General features: G+C 46.3%; 1 protein-coding gene across 4 annotated transcripts in view; it reads left to right on the top strand.

Annotated features, from left to right (window-relative positions):
- The window catches only part of LOC137656882 (uncharacterized), a 246518-nt gene that overhangs the window by 185705 nt on the left and 41054 nt on the right, over positions 1–19759 (top strand). For all 4 annotated transcript variants that reach the window (XM_068391252.1, XM_068391254.1, XM_068391251.1 and 1 more), the window contains one exon: positions 2894–2971. In XM_068391252.1, coding sequence (XP_068247353.1) covers positions 2894–2971 — 78 coding nt within the window. The remainder of the gene's footprint in view (positions 1–2893; positions 2972–19759) is intronic.

Genomic DNA, 19759 nt, shown 5'->3' with positions numbered 1-19759 from the left:
TATATATATATATATATATATATATATATACACACACATACATATATATATATATATATACATATACACATACATATATATATATATATACATATATATATATATATATATATATATATATATATATATATATATATATGTATATATATAAATATATATATATTTATATATATATATATATATATATATATGTGTGTGTGTGTGTGTATGTAGGGATGTATGTATGTATGTATATACTGTATATTGTTTTTCGTTGTTGTTTTTCGTGTCGGCATAGTGCGGCGTTCTTGAGAGCTGAGAAACCTTAAGGTCTCTTCCCCTTTGACGCCAGACAACCCGTAGGTTGGTGGCCTCCCCCGATAATCAAAGTGCAGCGACCATGCCTCCGCCTTAGGGGAGTCGTCTTGTGTGAATACTCCTCCGTTTGGATGTTGACGTTGCTTGCTCCCTGTGAGTTCATCGCAGGGAAGACCACTTGCGGCTTACCCAGAGCTGGACTTGGTCTTGCTCCTCTTTGCTGACGATGCCGCTCTCTTTCATTACTTGGGCAGCGGCAGATCCTGTGCCTCTTGGGGAACACCTTTCATGCCCGCCAATTATGCTGTTTTTCCAAGTGGTTCTTCTTCATCTAAATAAATTTAATTCTGAATTTTAATGAAATTGTTATTCTTAACTTTTCTTCAGCACTTTTGACACTACTTTCCTTCGTTTTGGCAATGACAGCTAGTAAAGAGAGTGCTTAGTCTTTAGCTTGTTCCTATGCCTCTCAGCGTTAAACTTTCCCATCCACTGGTCAGGTTGTCCTCCCTAGAGGGGTTTTCATTCTCATTTTTGTTTTTCCTCAGTGCTAGCAGCCAACATGAGGAGTGCAAAGTCCGATGATCCTGCCAGTCTTCACCTTCACCTGCGCCTGCAGTAGACCGGATCAGTGGCTGTTTAGAACTCCTTTGAATTCTTCGGAGAAACCCAGAAGCAAGCTTTGGCTTTGTTTCTCAGGCAACACTCTATTTCGACCTTCAATTTGAGCTAGAGCTCATTTAGGGGAAGCAGAGAGTGCTGCCCATAGGTTTGCCTCCAGGGTTTGAAATTTTCCCTTCCGAGGGAAAGTCCCTCCACCAGCCACTGTTCGGCAATCTTCCTGCTTGCGGGGAGAATTGCCGACAGCGGCAGCAGAGATGTTGGTCACTTTTTCCCGTCCGCAGGAAAGACTTCCTTCACTTTTTTGGTCTCCCCTTCTTGGGATTCCTCCAGCAGGAATTGGATGCATCTATTCCTGTCCATCACAGTGATGTTGTTCTTCAGGCAACCCCTTCAGGGTGAACCCAGATAACAAGCTTTGGTTTCATTCTCAGGCAACACTCAGTGTTAACCTTCAAATTGAGGTAGAGCTCGTTGAGAGGATGCTGAGGGTTCTGCCCGGAGGTTGCCCTTCAGGTGTTTTGGAACTTTCGGTTCCGAGGGATAGTCCCTCCACCAGCCTCTGTTCAGCAATCTTTTTCCTTACAGGGTTGCTGACAGGGGCAGCAGAGGTTGGTCGCCTTTCCCATCTAAAGGAGAGTCTTCCTTCACCTGTTCGGTCTCCCCTTTTGAGGATTTCTCCCGCAGGAATTGGATTCGTCAATTCCCCGCTCTTTCTCTTGGGGAGCAAGCCTTGCCCAGATCTTATCATGTCTAGATTCATCTTGCCCAGCAGTCTTGTCTCTCCAGCAAGACTCGTCACGCCCAGGTGACTAGTCTCGCTAACAGACTCGCCTTGCAGCCTGTGATCATCACTTGACAGCGCCGTTCGCCGTCTCGCCATTTGCCAGCTTATCCGATCGCCAGCTCACCGTTTGCCAGCTTGTGATCATCACTTGCCAGCGCCGATCGCCAGCTCGCTAATTGTCAACTCGCCAATTGTTAACTCGCTAATTGCTAGCTAGCCACTCGTCAACTCGCCGATCACTTGCTAACCATTCGCCTGCAAGCTGATCGCCAGCTTGCCGTTCGCCAGCTCGCCAGCTCGCCAGATTGACGTTTGCCAGCTTGACGTTCGCCAGCTCGATGTTCGCCAGCTCGCCAGCTCGACGTTCGCCAGCTCGCTAATTGTCAACTCGTCAATTCACCGATCGCCAGCTCGCTAATTGTCAACTCGTCAATTCACCGATCGCCAGCTCGCTAATCGTCAACTCACCAATGCCAGTTAGCCATTCGTTAGCTTGCCACTCGCCGTTCTCTAGCTCACTGATTTGCCAGCTTGCCGATCGACAGATCACCGATTTGCCAGTTAGCCATTCACCAACTCGCTATTTGCCACCTCGCCTTTTGCCACCATGCCGATTCACCAGTTTGCCATTGGCCAACTCGCCAATCGCTAGCTCATGATCGTCACTTGCCTGCTCAGGATTATCACTAGTCAGCTCTCTTCTAGGTTACTGTTTGCACCATCAGCTGCATCCAGCTCCTGGCAGTTTTCCCTTGTCTACTTTTCCTTCTGAGGTAAAGATGCTTCCGTGACGATATGTTCTAGCTGACCCCCCATGATGGGATTAAGCACACTTCCCCTTCTTGGAACCTAACCCAGCACTCTCGACTGATGGCTGGGGTAAACAATAAGTGTTAATCTTAGCACTTGAGAGAGAGAGAGAGAGAGAGAGAGAGAGAGAGAGAGAGAGAGAGAGAGAGAGAGAGAGATTGGTTTTGACTTCCTTATAAAGAGAGGTGTTAAATAACTTTGGAAAATGATGGTATGTTTTTTTTCTTTCATTTTATCCATGTTACTTTATATTGTTTAGAATTTTACGTAATTAGTGTAAGATTACAATTTATGTTCTATTTCATCTTGCTGTATATATTTTATTCACCTTATTTCAAGAGAAAATAAGTCTTATAGCTTTTTTCCAAATTCCCACAGTTGCTGCCACATTGCAGTGAAGAAGAATGGATAATTGCCTTCAACATAACACACAAATATTTGCAATCTGGTCGTAAGGTAAGTTACAGTTGAATTGTATCATTATTACAGTGGAACCTCTACACACGATCGTATCTACATCCGAATTTTCCAACATCCGAAGTAAAATTCGAGCAAATTTTTGACTCTACACCCGAATTTTATTTCGACACACGAAGTAGCAATTTTCGTCGTACCGGTTGTATCCGAATTTTTCGACACGCGAAGTACAATTCGAACACGTTCCGACTCTACACCCGAATGTTTTTTTCGACACCCGAAGTAAACAATACTCGTACGCGTAGTCGGTGCTCATAGCGCCTGAAGTGTTTTTTATTTCCGCCGATAGAAGGCAGCACATCGACCTCGGAGGGACGCTCAATTAGCGCGGCTTGGGTCAGTCCTCTGTTCTCGCCGGCTTCGTGTGGTTGTGCTCTTTGCGTTGTGATATTAACTGTGAATTAATCGTGATTTTTTACGTGCATCCATTAACGATAATTTACGTAAATCATGGGTCCAAAAAGGCTTAGTTTTGCCAGTGGTAGTGGTAGTGGTGAGAAAAGGAAGAAGGAAATGCTTTCTATAGAAATTAAGCAGGAAATTATTGAAAAACATGAGCGTGGCATCCGCGTGAGTGAACTTGCTAAACAGTATGGCCGTAATATGTCGACGATCTCGACAATCCTTAAACAGAAGGAAGCTATTAAAGCAGTGAAACCTTCTAAGGGGATCACTATAATTTCCAAACGCCGTACCCCTATCATAGAAGAGATGGAACGACTTCTACTAGTGTGGATTAAGGATAGAGAGATCGTTGGCGACACCATCACCGAAACAGTCATCTGCGAGAAGGCGCACGCCATCTTTACGGACTTGAAGGAGGAGAGCTCTGTGGGTGATGCTGGGGAGAGTTCAACCGAGCCTTCCTTAGATGATTTCAAGGCATCTCGTGGCTGGTTCGAGAAATTTAAGAAACGGTCCGGGATTCATTCAGTTGTTCGCCACGGAGAGGCTGCTAGTGCGGACACAAAGGCTGCAACTGACTTTGTTAAGAAATTCGAAAATATCGTAAAGGAAGAAGGCTACGTAGAGCAGCAGGTGTTCAATTGTGATGAAACCGGGCTGTTTTGGAAGAAGATGCCGAGTCGAACCTACATCACTGCTGAAGAGAAGAAATTGCCTGGGCATAAGCCAATGAAGGATCGGTTGACTCTTGCTCTATGTGCCAACGCTAGCGGGGACTTTAAAGTTAAGCCCTTGCTTGTTTACCATTCAGAGAACCCTAGGGCCTTTAAAGCACACAACGTCGATAAGGATCAGCTTCATGTTTTCTGGCGATCCAACTCGAAGGCCTGGGTCACTAGGCAATTCTTTGTGCAATGGGTAAACCAAGTTTTCGGTCCTTCTGTGAAGAAGTATCTTCATGAGCAGAAATTGCCTTTAAAGTGCCTGCTATGCCTTGACAATGCACCCGCTCACCCCCCCGGACTTGAAGATGATATCTTCGATGAATTCAAGTTCATAAAGGTGCTGTATCTTCCACCAAATACCACCTCTATCCTCCAGCCCATGGACCAGCAAGTCATCTCTAATTTTAAGAAGCTGTACACCAAGCACTTATTCAAGCAGTGCTTTAATGTCACGCAAAGCACCAACTTAACTTTGCGTGAATTTTGGAGGGGCCACTTCAATATCGTGCACTGCTTAAAGATCATTGATCAGGCTTGGGTGGGATTAACTCGACGGACCCTCAATTCTGCATGGAAGAAGCTGTGGCCTGATGCAGTTTCTCCCCGAGATTTCGAGGGTTTTAACCCCGAACCTGATCCCGTGGTCGGTGCAGCGGAAGCCGTAGAGGAAATCGTCTCCCTTGGCAAGTCCATGGGTCTGGAGGTCGACGCAGATGACGTTACGGAACTCGTCGCCGAACATCACGACGAACTGACGACGGATGAGCTCAAGGAACTCCATGCTATGTCGGAGCACATGAGTGATGACGAGGAAGAGAGCGAGGAGGTAGAACATGTGTTAGGTTCAGCGCAAATAAAAGAGGTGTTAGGAAAATATCAAGACGTGGTCGACTTCATCGACAAATACCATCCAAAGAAATTGCAGGTTTGTCGTGTAGTTTCTCAATTCGATGATGTTTGCCTAACGCACTTTCGAAACATTCTGAAAAGCCGTACGAAGCAATTATCTATCGATGCTTTCTTTAAAAAAACTGCGAAGCGAACTCGCGATGAAGAGGATGTAAGTGAACCGAAGAAAACGGCAAAGAGTGAAGAGGAAGAAAGTGAAACACAGAAAACGGAAAAGAGTGAAGCAAAAGAAATTCAGTCAATTTTAAATGTAAGTGATAGTGATTAAAATTACGTAATCATCAAAAAGAAAAAAAGAAAATGTAAAAAAAAATATAAAATATAAAAATAAAAAAAAATAAGCTAAGTTATGTTAAAGTTCACTTAGTGTAAGTTAGAATAAGTTACGGTAGTGTTACGTTTATCGTAGTTAACCTCTCTACCTCCTCGCCGTCCGTCCGTCTCCTCTCTCCTCTCTGCGTAGCGAAGACGAACAACACCTGCGCTGGAGTTTCTAAGGTAAAGTGACGCTAAAAACCCGTTTCTTATTTATCATTTTTTGCTAATTCTTCTTATTTACATGTCTATTCTTCTTATTTACATGTCTATTATCTAATTTAGTGTTCATTATTCTCATGGGAAAATTATGTGTAGTAGTTTATTAAGAAGTTATCATAGGTTTTTGGGCTCAACCACGGATTAATCCTATTTCAATGTATTCTTATGGGAAAATTCGTTTCGACATCCGATCAATTTCTACATCCGAAGTTGGTTCTGGAACGGATTAAATTCGTATGTAGAGGTTCCACTGTATTTGTTTATTCTGCACATTGATGGTCAAGTTATTGTGAGGTTTATGTTTTGTGATTTTTTTAATGTGTTAAAACCTCCTAAGTGATAGAAAATGTTTTTTTCTTGCTGAAGCTATTCTTTCACTATAAAGTAGCAGGAATACAGTACAGTCAGTTTGGGAGAATTTCATGGAACTTACCCGAGAGATTTGTTCCTCATGTGAGAAATAAATTTTCAAGCAAGTTAAAGAAGTTGGAAAGCTAGATGGTGGAACAGTAAAGGAAACAAAAGGAAATGTTTTACGCACAAAGTAATGTAGTTATTGGTCTGAAGGGTCACTACAAAGTACCTATAGAACCAGCCACAGTGTACCACACAAGGTCTACTAGAAATAGTATTATCGTATGTTATACAAATATAATAATAGTTAGTACAGTATTATATCCAATATTTTCAGCATTTGGAGGTCCCTTTAGTATGAAAAAGATTTGTTTTTTTATGCTATAAACTGAATGACAACTTTTATTAACAAGAATTGGAATATTATTTTTGGACATATAGTATTGCCAACTAGACATAGACATGGAGGTTCATTGTGACGATGTTTTAAAAAAATTTTTGAATTACTTTTGTCTTGTCATTGAATTGATCGCTTTTGTTTATTTCAAGGATTTTCTTTTATGAATAACTCGCATAATGATTTTCTTTATGGAGAGAATGCAGGTCAGCAATGAGTGAGAAGTATTTGATGTGAATGTCCAAGCTTAAACTAGCAGCGAATATAATTTTTTGAATCGATTGGATTACAAAAAATTTGTAATTCCGTGGTTTGCTACATAGCTACTGAAGAAAAACAGAATTTTCAATATTAATCTTACCCGATGATCATGTAGCTGTCAACTCCGTTGCCCGACAGAAATCTACGGTCGGGATACGCCAGCGATCGCTATCCAGGTGGGGGTGTACTCAACAGCGCCATCTGTGGTCAGGTACTCAAGTACTTCTTGTCAACAAGAACTCAATTTTTCCTCTGTCGTGCCGCCGGCAAGACCTACTTGGATACGCTGTTGATTTTGGAGTCTTTTGTTAACGATTTGGTGATGTATTTGCTCTAAAGTTTAGCCTTCGCTGTTCAGGAAGCTTTATCCTTAGCTTAGCAAGCTTTTGGAATTAATTTGATTTATTGGTTAACGAACTTTGCTTAATTTTGGAATTCCCCCTTGACTACTTCTAAATTCAAGATGTCTGACCATTCCCAAGTTCCTAAATACAGGCAGTGTAGTGTTAGGACTTGTACTAGGCGTCTTCCGAAGGCCTCTATAGATCCTCACACCGTATGTTCCAATTGTAGGGGTAAATCCTGTCAATTGGAAGATCGATGTGGGGAATGTGCTGGGCTTTCGGAATTCGATTTTAACGAATTCCTTAGATATGCACGTAGGTTAGAGAAGGAGAGAGATAGGAGGAGTTCTTCTCGCTCTGTGGATTTTTCCTCTCCCCATGCCCCTCAACCTTTTCCTTCCCCTGTGGTGGTGACTCCCGAACCTGCTACGAGTGCTCAGCCTGCAATGGCTGATATGTTGCGTGCCATTCAGGCTCTCGGTGAGAAGGTGGAGTCGTTGGTTAGTGACCGCAATCAGCTCTTGGCAGATGTCAGAGAGCTGAAAGCGAAGAGTACAGTGGGAAGTGTTAGTGCTAGTGATGTGCATAGTGTCAGTGTCAGTGTTGCGCATGAGGGTACATCTGTGCGTGCCAGTCGTCCTCCCAGTCCGGGACCTCTTGCAAGCTCCCAAGCCCAGGGGAGAAGCAATGTCGAAGGACCAAAGGGTTCGGCAGGCCTTGATCGGCGCACGGATGTATCCTCAGTGGTTGCGGACATATCTGTTAAGGATCGTCCCATCCACATACAGACGAATGAGCCCTTACATTCCTCGTCTGTGGAAGAGGTTTCCAGGAGGAAACGGTGGACCAAGGTCTCACGACCGCTCAAACGTAAGGTCCCTTCCGAGCTAGTCCAACGGCCCAGGTGTAGCCACTGGGTCAGTTCGGACTCGCCACAGTCATCTGATGACTGCACACCTCCCAAGAGAGGTAGAGTGGTCCCTCAACAGGCTACTGCTCCGTCTGTTGTTGCTCCAACCACAGTAGACCCTAAGTGGTCCATGCTGCAGACTATGCAGTCTCAGCTTGCGGCATTCATGCAGGAGTATCATGCCGAGAAGGTTAACACCTCTCCTGTTAACCTACAACCCGCAGAGGTTGTGCGTTCAGCAGATACTGCGGCTGCCTGCTCTCACACCCCACCTGTGAGAGCTCCTCCACCGATGCGCAGTCCTCCCTGCCAGACGCATGTTCTTGCTGCACCATCTGCTAACATGCGTGAGCTGCCGCATCAGGAGTTGCCGGGTTCCAGCACTATGCGGCATTCTCCTCAGCCCATGCAGCATGCTCTGCAGACCTTACAGCATGCTCCGCATACCATGCAGCATGAGCCGCATACCTTACAGCATGCTCTGCATACCATACCGCATGCTCCTCAGCCCACCGCAGCCCCTCCCACACACCAGCCCTCTGCTTTTGTTGTTGCTAGCTCGCAGACTGTCCAGCAGAGGCATGATGTTGGACCCGCAGGTACGCATGCACCCGTTCTGCAGGATTCAGCCGTTCAGCTTGCTGCTCTGCCTTTGCCACTCACAACTCAACTTTCGGATGATGAGGTATCGGATGATGAAGCTGCTCATCTGGATGAACCTCACTCTGATGTTGAAGGACACAAGTCTTCGCCACCCTCCTTAGACTTTCGCAAAGTCCTTGCCTTGTTCAGGGACTTGTATCCTGAGCATTTTGTGTCTGCAACCCCTCGTTCTCCTCCCTCCGAGTTTGCTCTGGGCATGCAGTCTGCTGCGCCTGCCTTCACCAAGCTTGTTCTCGCCAGATCATCTAGGAGAGCTTTGAGGGTTATGGGGGACTGGTTGCATTCCAAGAAGCAACTGGGAAGGACCTCTTTTGTGTTTCCTCCTCCCAAGCTTGCTTCTAAGTCGAGCGTCTGGTATGCCACGGGAGAGGAACCTGGCTTGGGGGTTCCTGCCTCTGCCCAGGGCGACTTCTCAAGTCTGGTTGACTCTCCCCGCAGGTTGGCTATGAGACGTTCGAAGATCTGCTGGTCCTTTTCCGATCTTGATCATCTGTTGAAGGGAGTCTTTCGTGCCTTCGAGATATTCAACTTCCTCGATTGGTGTTTGGGAGCCTTAAGCAGGAAGGCTTCCCCTTCAGATAAGGAATCGGCCATGCTGATCATGTCTAGCATGGACAAGGCAATTCGGGATGGGTCTGGTGAACTTGCGGCTTCATATGTTTCAGGAGTCCTCAAGAAGAGAGAACATCTTTGCTCCTTCTTATCTGCTGGTATCACTCCTTGCCAGAAGTCAGAGTTGTTGTTTGCTCCTCTCTCCAAGTGTCTGTTTCCGGAGGAGTTGATTAAGGGGATGGCTGCCTCACTTATCCAGAAGGATACTCATGATCTGATGGCTTCTTCTGCACGTAAGGCTAAAACCTTACCTTCCGTGCCTAGACCCTTCCGCCCTGCAGCAGTTGATACACCTGCTTCTAGGTTCATCCCGCCCTTTCGTGGCAGAACCTCCAGCAGAGGAGGTACCCGTGCAGACAGTCACCGTGGCAAGTCCAAGAAGGGTTCCAAGTCCGCAAAAGGCAAGTTTTGACTGCCTTCCTCTCCAGACAGCAGTAGGAGCCAGACTCAAGACCTTCTGGCAAGCTTGGGAGAGCAGAGGTGCAGACGCTCAGTCTGTGAAGTGGCTAAGGGAGGGTTACAGAATTCCGTTCTGCCGCAATCCCCCTATAGCTACATCTCCCATCAACCTCTCTCCCAACTACAAGGAGAAGGACAAGAGGCTAGCGTTGCAACAAGAGGTGTCGCTCTTGCTACAAAAGGAAGCGGTGGTCATAGTCCGGGATCATCAATCCCCGGGCTTTTACAACCGTCTCTTCCTGGTAGCCAAGAAGACAGGAGGTTGGAGACCGGTGCTGGACGTCAGTGCTCTCAATGCTTTTGTCACCAAGCAGACGTTCACGATGGAGACGACGAAGTCGGTCCTAGCAGCGGTCAGGCAGGAGGACTGGATGGTCTCGTTAGACCTGAAAGACGCATACTTTCACGTCCCCATCCATCCAGACTCCCAACCTTTCCTAAGATTCGTCTTTGGAAAGGTTGTGTACCAGTTCCAAGCCCTGTGCTTTGGCCTAAGCACGGCACCTCTTGTGTTTACCAGACTGATGAGGAATATTGCGAAATTCCTTCACTTGGCAGACATCAGAGCCTCCCTCTATTTAGACGACTGGCTTTTAAGAGCTCCCACAAGTCGTCGCTGTCTGGAGAATCTCAGATGGACTATGGATCTGACCAAGGAACTAGGCCTCCTGGTCAATTTAGAGAAGTCCCAGCTCGTCCCATCCCAGACCATTGTCTACCTGGGTATGGAGATTCAGAGTCGAGCTTTTCGGGCTTTTCCGTCGGCCCCAAGGATCAACCAAGCCCTAGAATGCATCCAGAGCATGCTGAGAAGGAACCGATGCTCAGTCAGGCAGTGGATGAGTCTAACAGGGACACTTTCATCGCTGGCCCTGTTCATCGAGTTAGGGAGACTCCACCTCCGCCCCCTTCAGTATCATCTAGCTGCTCACTGGATAAAGGACATGACGCTAGAGACGGTCTCAGTTCCTGTTTCCGAAGAGATGAGGTCTACTCTAACGTGGTGGAAGAACAGCATTCTTCTCAAGGAAGGTCTACCTTTGGCTGTTCAGACCCCCGACCACCGTCTCTTCTCGGACGCATCAGACACGGGCTGGGGTGCGACATTGGACGGACAGGAATGCTCGGGAACATGGAATCAGGAGCAAAGGACACTTCACATCAATTGCAAGGAGTTGTTGGCGGTTCATCTGGCCTTGATAAACTTCAAGTCCCTCCAGCTAAACAAGGTGGTGGAGGTGAACTCCGACAACACCACAGCCTTGGCTTACATCTCCAAGCAGGGAGGGACTCATTCGAGGAAGTTGTTCGAGATCGCAAGGGACCTCCTCATTTGGTCAAAAGATCGAAAGCTCACGCTGGTAACGAGGTTCATTCAGGGCGATATGAATGTCATGGCAGATCGCCTCAGCCGGAAGGGTCAGGTCATCCCCACAGAGTGGACCCTTCACAAGAATGTTTGCAGCAGACTTTGGGCCCTGTGGGGTCAGCCAACCATAGATCTGTTCGCTACCTCGATGACCAAGAGGCTCCCGTTGTATTCTCCGATTCCAGACCCAGCAGCAGTTCACGTGGATGCCTTTCTGCTGGATTGGTCCCATCTCGACCTGTATGCATTCCCGCCGTTCAAGATTGTCAACAGGGTACTTCAGAAGTTCGCCTCTCACAAAGGGACACGGCTGACGTTGGTTGCTCCCCTCTGGCCCGCGAGAGAATGGTTCACAGAGGTACTGCAATGGCTGGTCGACGTTCCCAGGACTCTTCCTCTAAGAGTGGACCTTCTGCGTCAACCTCACGTAAAGAAGGTACACCCAAACCTCCACGCTCTTCGTCTGACTGCCTTCAGACTATCGAAAGACTCTCAAGAGCTAGAGGCTTTTCGAAGGAGGCAGCCAGAGCGATTGCCAGAGCAAGGAGGACATCCACTCTCAGAGTCTATCAGTCTCAAGGGGAAGTCTTCCGAAGCTGGTGCAAGGCCAATGCAGTTTCCTCAACCAGTACCACTGTAACCCAGATTGCTGACTTCCTGTTACATCTAAGGAACGTAAGATCCCTATCAGCTCCTACGATCAAGGGTTACAGAAGTATGTTGGCAGCGGTTTTCCGCCACAGAGGCTTGGATCTTTCCACCAACAAAGATCTACAGGACCTCCTTAGGTCTTTTGAGACCTCAAAGGAACGTCGGTTGTCCACTCCAGGCTGGAATCTAGACGTGGTCCTAAGGTTCCTTATGTCATCAAGATTTGAACCGCTCCAATCAGCCTCTTTTAAGGACCTCACATTAAAAACTCTTTTCCTCGTGTGCTTAGCAACAGCTAAAAGAGTAAGTGAGATCCACGCCTTCAGCAGGAACATAGGTTTCACATCTGAAACGGCTACATGTTCCTTGCAGCTCGGTTTTTTGGCTAAAAACGAGCTTCCTTCACGTCCTTGGCCTAAGTCGTTCGAGATCCCAAGCCTGTCCAACTTGGTGGGGAACGAACTGGAGAGAGTACTTTGCCCAGTTAGAGCTCTTAGGTACTATCTAAGAAGGTCAAGACCTTTACGAGGACAATCAGAAGCCTTATGGTGTGCTATCAAGAAGCCTTCTCTACCAATGTCTAAGAACGCAGTTTCTTACTACATCAGACTTCTGATTAGAGAAGCACATTCTCATCTGAAGGAAGAAGACCTTGCTTTGCTGAAGGTAAGGACACATGAAGTGAGAGCTGTGGCTACTTCAGTGGCCTTCAAACAGAACCGTTCTCTGCAGAGTGTTATGGATGCAACCTATTGGAGAAGCAAGTCAGTGTTCGCATCATTCTATCTCAAAGATGTCCAGTCTCTTTACGAGAACTGCTACACCCTGGGACCATTCGTAGCAGCGAGTGCAGTAGTAGGTGAGGGCTCAGCCACTACATTCCCATAATCCCATAACCTTTTTAACCTTTCTCTTGAATACTTTTTATTGTTGTTTTTGGGTTGTACGGTCGGCTAAGAAGCCTTCCGCATCCTGGTTGATTTGGCGGGTGGTCAATTCTTTCTTGAGAAGCGCCTAGGTTAGAGGTTGTGATGAGGTCCTTTAGTATGGGTTGCAGCCCTTTATACTTCAGCACCTAAGAGTCGTTCAGCATCCTAAGAGGACCGCTACGCTCAGTAAGGAAGACGTACTTAATAAAGGCAGAGTAATGGTTCAAGTCGACTTCCTTACCAGGTACTTATTTATTTTATGTTTGTTATTACCTTACCTTAACTTTGCCCCCTGTGGCCGCGGGGGCATATAAAAATTAGAATAGCGCCAACGTTATCCCTGCGTGTCGTAAGAGGCGACTAAAAGGGACGGGACGAGGGGGCTGGGAACCCCCTCTCCTGTAAAAGTATCCTGTGAGACAGCAACAAAGAGATGGAGCTGGGGGGAGAGTGACTGCTCCCCGCACTCTAGTTTTGGGGTGTTTGAATGTGCGTGGATGTAGTACGATAGAGAGTAAAAGATGTGAGATTGGAAGTATGTTTAGAAGTAGAAGGATGGATGTATTGGCCTTGTGTGAGACAAAGATGAAAGGAAAGGGTGAAGTGATGTTTGGTGAAATGTCTGGTAGAGTGTCTGGGATTGAAAGGGGAAGAGCGAGAGAGGGTGTGGCTTTATTGTTGAGTGAATGGATGACAGGTAAAGTAGTGGAATGGAAGGAGATATCATCTAGGTTAATGTGGGTAAGGGTTAGGTTGGGTAGGGAATGTTGGGCGTTTGTCAGTGCGTATGGGCCAGGTAGTGAGAAAAGTGAAGAAGAGCGGAATGAGTTCTGGAGTGAATTAACTAGGTGTGTAGAAGGACTGGGTAGAAGGAATTATGTAGTTGTTATGGGTGACTTAAATGCTAGAGTGGGTGCTGGAGAGGTAGAAGGTGTCATTGGGAAATATGGCGTACCAGGTGAAAATGAGAGTGGTGAGAGACTGGTAGATATGTGTGTTGAACAAGAGATGGTAATAAGTGCTAGCTTTTTTAAAAAGAAAGATAAAAATAAGTATACATGGGTAAGAGTGGCAAATGGAAGAGTAGTAGAAAGGGCATTAATGGATTATGTGTTGATAACAAAAAGAATGTTTGGAAGATTGAAAGACGTGCACGTGTTTAGGGGTATGGCTAACGGTATGTCTGATCATTTTTTGGTGGAAGGAAAATTGGTTGTAGCAAAAGAGTGGGGGAATAGAGTAGGTGGATGTAAAAGGGAGCTAGTGAGGGTTGAAGAGCTAATAAAACCGGGGGTAAAAAGTAAATATCAGGAAAGGTTGAAAATGGCATATGACGAGGTGAGAGTAAGAGAAACTGGTAATTTAGAGGAGGAGTGGAAGTTAGCAAAAGAAAATTTTGTTGGGATTGCAAGTGATGTATGTGGCAAGAAGGTTGTTGGAGGCAGCATGAGGAAGGGCAGTGAATGGTGGAATGAAGGAGTGAAGGTAAAAGTGGAAGAGAAAAAGGGGGCTTTTGAAGAATGGCTGCAGAGTAATAGTATAGAGAAGTATGAAAAATATAGAGAGAAAAAGGTGGAAGTAAAGCGCAAGGTACGTGAGGCAAAGAGGGCAGCTGACCTGAGGTGGGGTCAGGGACTGGGTCAGTCATATGAAGAGAATAAGAAGAAGTTTTGGAAAGAAGTGAAGAGAGTAAGGAAGGCCGGCGCAAGAATTGAAGAGACAGTGAAAGATGGAAATGGAAGGTTGTTAAAAGGAGAGGAGGTAAGGAAAAGGTGGGCGGAATATTTTGAAAGTTTGCTGAATGTTGAGGATGATAGGGAGGCAGATATAATTGCGGTTCCAGGTGTTGAGGTGCCAGTGATGGGAGATGAGAATGAGAGAGAGATTACAATAGAGGAAGTGAGGAGAGCACTAGATGAAACGAGAGTAGGAAAAGCATCGGGTATGGATGGTGTGAAAGCTGAGATGTTGAAGGAAGGGGGTATGACTGTACTTGAATGGTTGGTGAGATTGTTTAATGTGTGTTTTGTGTTGTCAATGGTACCAGTAGATTGGGTCTGTGCATGTATTGTACCACTATATAAGGGTAAGGGAGATGTGCATGAGTGTTGTAATTCAAGAGGTATTAGTTTGTTGAGTGTAGTTGGAAAAGTGTATGGTAGAATACTGATTAATAGGATTAAGGATAAAACAGAGAATGCAATCTTGGAAGTACAGGGTGGTTTTAGAAGAGGTAGGGGTTGTATGAATCAGATTTTTACAGTTAGGCAGATATGCGAGAAATATTTAGCAAAAGGTAAGGAGGTGTATGTTGCGTTTATGGATCTGGAGAAAGCATATGATAGAGTTGATAGGGAAGCAATGTGGAATGTGATGAGGTTATATGGAGTTGGTGGAAGGTTGTTGCAAGCAGTGAAAAGTTTCTACACAGGTAGTAAAGCATGTGTTAGAATAGGAAATGAGGTGAGCGATTGGTTTCCGGTGAGAGTGGGGCTGAGACAGGGATGTGTGATGTCCCCGTGGTTGTTTAACTTGTATGTTGATGGAGTGGTGAGAGAGGTGAATGCTAGAGTGCTTGGACGAGGATTAAAACTGGTAGGCGAGAATGATCATGAATGGGAGGTAAATCAGTTGTTGTTTGCGGATGATACTGTACTGGTAGCAGACACAGAAGAGAAGCTTGACCGACTAGTGACAGAATTTGGAAGGGTGTGTGAGAGAAGGAAGTTGAGAGTTAATGTGGGTAAGAGTAAGGTTATGAGATGTACGAGAAGGGAAGGTGGTGCAAGGTTGAATGTCATGTTGAATGGAGAGTTACTTGAGGAGGTGGATCAGTTTAAGTACTTGGGGTCTGTTGTTGCAGCAAATGGTGGAGTGGAAGCAGATGTACGTCAGAGAGTGAATGAAGGTTGCAAAGTGTTGGGGGCAGTTAAGGGAGTAGTAAAAAATAGAGGATTGGGCATGAATGTAAAGAGAGTTCTATATGAGAAAGTGATTGTACCAACTGTGATGTATGGATCGGAGTTGTGGGGAATGAAAGTGATGGAGAGACAGAAATTGAATGTGTTTGAGATGAAGTGTCTGAGGAGTATGGCTGGTGTATCTCGAGTAGAGAGGGTTAGGAACGAAGTGGTGAGGGTGAGAACGGGTGTAAGAAATGAGTTAGCGGCTAGAGTGGATATGAATGTGTTGAGGTGGTTTGGCCATGTTGAGAGAATGGAAAATGGCTGTCTGCTAAAGAAGGTGATGAATGCAAGAGTTGATGGGAGAAGTACAAGAGGAAGGCCAAGGTTTGGGTGGATGGATGGTGTGAAGAAAGCTCTGGGTGATAGGAGGATAGATGTGAGAGAGGCAAGAGAGCGTGCTAGAAATAGGAATGAATGGCGAGCGATTGTGACGCAGTTCCGGTAGGCCCTGCTGCTTCCTCCGGGGCCTTAGATGACCGCGGAGGTAGCAGCAGTAGGGGACTCGGCAGTATGAAGCTTCATCTGTGGTGGAAATGTGGGAGGTTGGGCTGTGGCACCCTAGCAGTACCAGCTGAACTCGGCTGAGTCCCTGGTTAGGCTGGAGGAACGTAGAGAGTAGAGGTCCCCTTTTTGTTTTGTTTCTTGTTGTTGTCGGCTACCCCCCAAAATTGGGGGAAGTGCCTTTGGTATATGTATGTATGTATTTTGAATAACTAATAAAATGAAATACGGGATACTTAGCTTCTTTGTTAACATGTATGCTGGTCTCCACCCACCACCCTGGGTGTGAATCAGCTACATGATCATCGGGTAAGATTAATATTGAAAAATGTTATTTTCATTAGTAAAATAAATTTTTGAATATACTTACCCGATGATCATGAATTAAAGAACCCGCCCTTCCTCCCCATAGAGAACCAGTGGACCGAGGAGAAAATTGAGTTCTTGTTGACAAGAAGTACTTGAGTACCTGACCACAGATGGCGCTGTTGAGTACACCCCCACCTGGATAGCGATCGCTGGCGTATCCCGACCGTAGATTTCTGTCGGGCAACGGAGTTGACAGCTACATGATCATCGGGTAAGTATATTCAAAAATTTATTTTACTAATGAAAATAACATTTTTGATAATAGAATTATTTATTTCTCTTCTCAAATGATGGCCATATTGCTTCTTCTCCAAATGCTTGTTTTATTGACATTTACTCCCAAAAATATCGTAATTTCTTTAATTCAAAAGATACATTCTCTTAGTAAAGTAATAAGACAATCAAGCTGTTAATAGTAAGTAAAATGATAAGACAATCAAGCTCTTAATAGTAAGTAGCATGCTATGAGTAACTAGTAATCCATTTTTTTAAATATTTAACTTAGCCGGTGAATATATAGCTGCAACTCTGTTGCTCGACAGACAAACTGTACAGAAAAAACTCGCCAGCGATCGCTATACAAGTTGCGGGTGTGCCCAACAGCGCCATCTGTCGACCAGATACCAAGCTCAATGTAAACAAAGACTCAATTTTCTCTCTGTCGACGTGTCGACAAGACGTACTTTACTCGCTGTTGCTAAACTGGAGTTTTTCACATCTAATTGGTGAAGTACTATATTCTGGTTTTGAGCTTTCGCTGTGCAGGGTTTTTCTTCAAACAAATCCTTGAACTCTTTTTTTTGTATCGGATTCTTTGTTGATGACTTAGATCGTTTTTTTGAATTTTCCCTTGACCAATTCAATATGGCTGACCCTTCACAAGTTCCCAAATTTAGAAAATGCAATGCTAGGGACTGTTCTAGGCGTCTTCCGAAGGCTTCTATCGACCCTCACACTGTTTGTTCCAATTGTCGGGGTAAAACCTGTCAATTGGAAGATCGGTGTGAGGAGTGCGTGGGCCTTTCGGAATTCGATTTTATCGAATTTGAAAAGTACACACGCAGGCTAGAGAGAGATAGAATTAGGAGAAGTTCTTCTAGGTCTATTGATGTTTTCTCTCCTCATGCCCCACAACCTATTCCTTCCCCTGTAGTGGTTGTTCCTAACCCCCCTCCTAGCACTCAGGAACCTTCGATGGCTGACATGATGCGTGCCATCCATGCCCTGGGGGAGAGAGTTGAGTCCCTTGCAAGTGACTGCAATCAGCTCATGGCGGATGTTAAGGAGCTTAAGTGCCAAAGTGCAGTGGGAAGTGCCAAAGTGCCAAGTGATAGTGTTGTGAACAGTGTTGCGCTTGAGGGTTCGTCTGTTCGTGCCTGTCGTCCTCATAGTCCGGGACCTCTTGCAAGCTCCCAAGTCCAGGGGAGAAGCAATGTCGCACGACGCATGGGTTCGAGAGGCTTTAATCAGCGAACAGACGTTCCCTCCATGGTATCAGGCGTATCTCCCCAAGATCGCCCCTACCTACGTAAGACGAGAGAGCCCATTTATACCTCGTCGTCTGAAGGTGTTTCTCGTAAGAAACTTTGGACCAAGGTCTCACGACCTTTAAAACGTAAATCGGTCCCTTCAGGACAAGTCCAACGTCCCGGCTGTAGCCACTGGGTCAGTTCGGACTCGTTGCCGTCTTCTGATGACTGCTCACCGCCTAAGAGAGGCAAAGCGGTACCGCTTCAGGCACTAACACCGTCTGTCGCCGCACCTGCTCCCGTAGACCCTAAATGGGCTTTGCTGCAAGACATGCAGTCCAAGCTTACGTCTTTGATGCAGGACTTTCATGCGGAGAAGGTTGCTGCCGTACCAGCAGCGAGTGCAGTACCTAGCCTACAACCTTCCAAGCGATCAGTTGTGCGTCCTGTTGACGCTGAGGTAACCTTCTCACGTACACCAGTTGAGGGGGTTCCTCCACCGATGCGATCCTGTGTGGGTTGCCAGCTGCATGTTGACGTTAAGCGACGCACGGAGGTGGTTGTTGACGTTCTGGACGTTCAACCACCATCAGAGGTGACTTGTTTTGACGCGGTGCGTCAACCTCCGCAACCCAGTGTGGTTTCCACTGCGCAACCCAGTCGGTCTAGACAGTCTCGGGTAGACGCTGTGCGTCCTCGCGCTACCATGGTTGTTGACAGTTCACAGACTGTGCAGCAGTTCCATGACGTTGCGTCCGGCTCCGTCACGCATGCACCAGTGCGACCGGACTCAGCGAACCAGACGTTACCCACTCCGTTGCCGTTTCCGCATCAGTTTTCGGATGAGGAACTTTCTGATGATGATGTTGCTGCACATCAAGATGATCAACAATCAGAACTGGACGAGCCTAAGTCAACGCAACCCTCTTTGGACTTTAGAAAAGTTTTGGCTATTTTCAAAGAGGAGTTTCCTGAACAGTTTGCTTCTGTGGCTCCTCGTTCTCCGCCTTCAGAGTTTGTTTTAGGCATGCCTTCTGCCGCACCTGCCTTTACTAGACTCGTCCTAGCACGCTCGTCCAAGAGAGCTTTGCGGCTGATAGGAGACTGGTTAGAGTCCAAGAAGAGTTTAGGGAAAACAGCATTTGCTTTTCCCCCTGCTAAACTCTCTTCTAGATCGAGCGTCTGGTATGCCACGGGAGAAGTTCTCAGCTTGGGAGTTCCTGCCTCTGCCCAGGGCGACTTCTCAAGTCTTGTAGACTCTCCCCGCCGCCTTGCCATGAGACGCTCAAAGATTTGTTGGTCATCATCGGACCTGGACCACCTTATGAAAGGAATCTTTAGGGCTTTTGAAGTCTTTAACTTCTTAGACTGGTGCCTAGGAGCCCTGAGCAGGAAGATCTCTTCGACAGATAAAGAGACTTCTTTGCTCATTATGTCCTGCATGGACAAGGCCGTCCGTGATGGGTCCAATGAGCTTGCTGCCTCATTTGCGTCCGGAGTCCTTAAAAAGCGAGTGTCTCTCTGCTCGTTCCTGTCTGCTGGAGTTACACCATTCCAGAGATCTGAGCTTCTCTTTGCTCCCCTTTCCAAGAGCCTATTTCCAGAAGTCCTGATAAAGGAAATAGCTGCTTCGTTAGTGCAGAAGGACACTCACGATCTAGTTGCGTCCTCAGCTCGCAAAGCTCCCCCTTTGCCTACATTGTCTGCTAGACCGAGGATTGACACTCCAGCGTCTCGCTTTATTCCGCCCTTTCGTGGCAGAGCCTCCAGCAGAGGAGGTGCTCGTGCCGAAGGAAAGCGAGGGAAGAGGAAAGGATCCAAGTCCTCTAAGGGCAGAGTCTGACTGCCCGCTACTTCAGACAGCAGTGGGAGCCAGACTCAAGAACTTCTGGCAAGCCTGGGAGAGGAGAGGCGCAGATTCACAATCTGTGAAGTTG

The sequence above is a fragment of the Palaemon carinicauda genome, chromosome 17 (genome assembly GCF_036898095.1).
Source record: "Palaemon carinicauda isolate YSFRI2023 chromosome 17, ASM3689809v2, whole genome shotgun sequence".
NCBI lineage: Eukaryota > Metazoa > Arthropoda > Malacostraca > Decapoda > Palaemonidae > Palaemon > Palaemon carinicauda.
The sequence above is the reverse complement of the archived record's forward strand: the minus strand, read 5'-3'. Positions and strand labels throughout refer to the sequence as shown.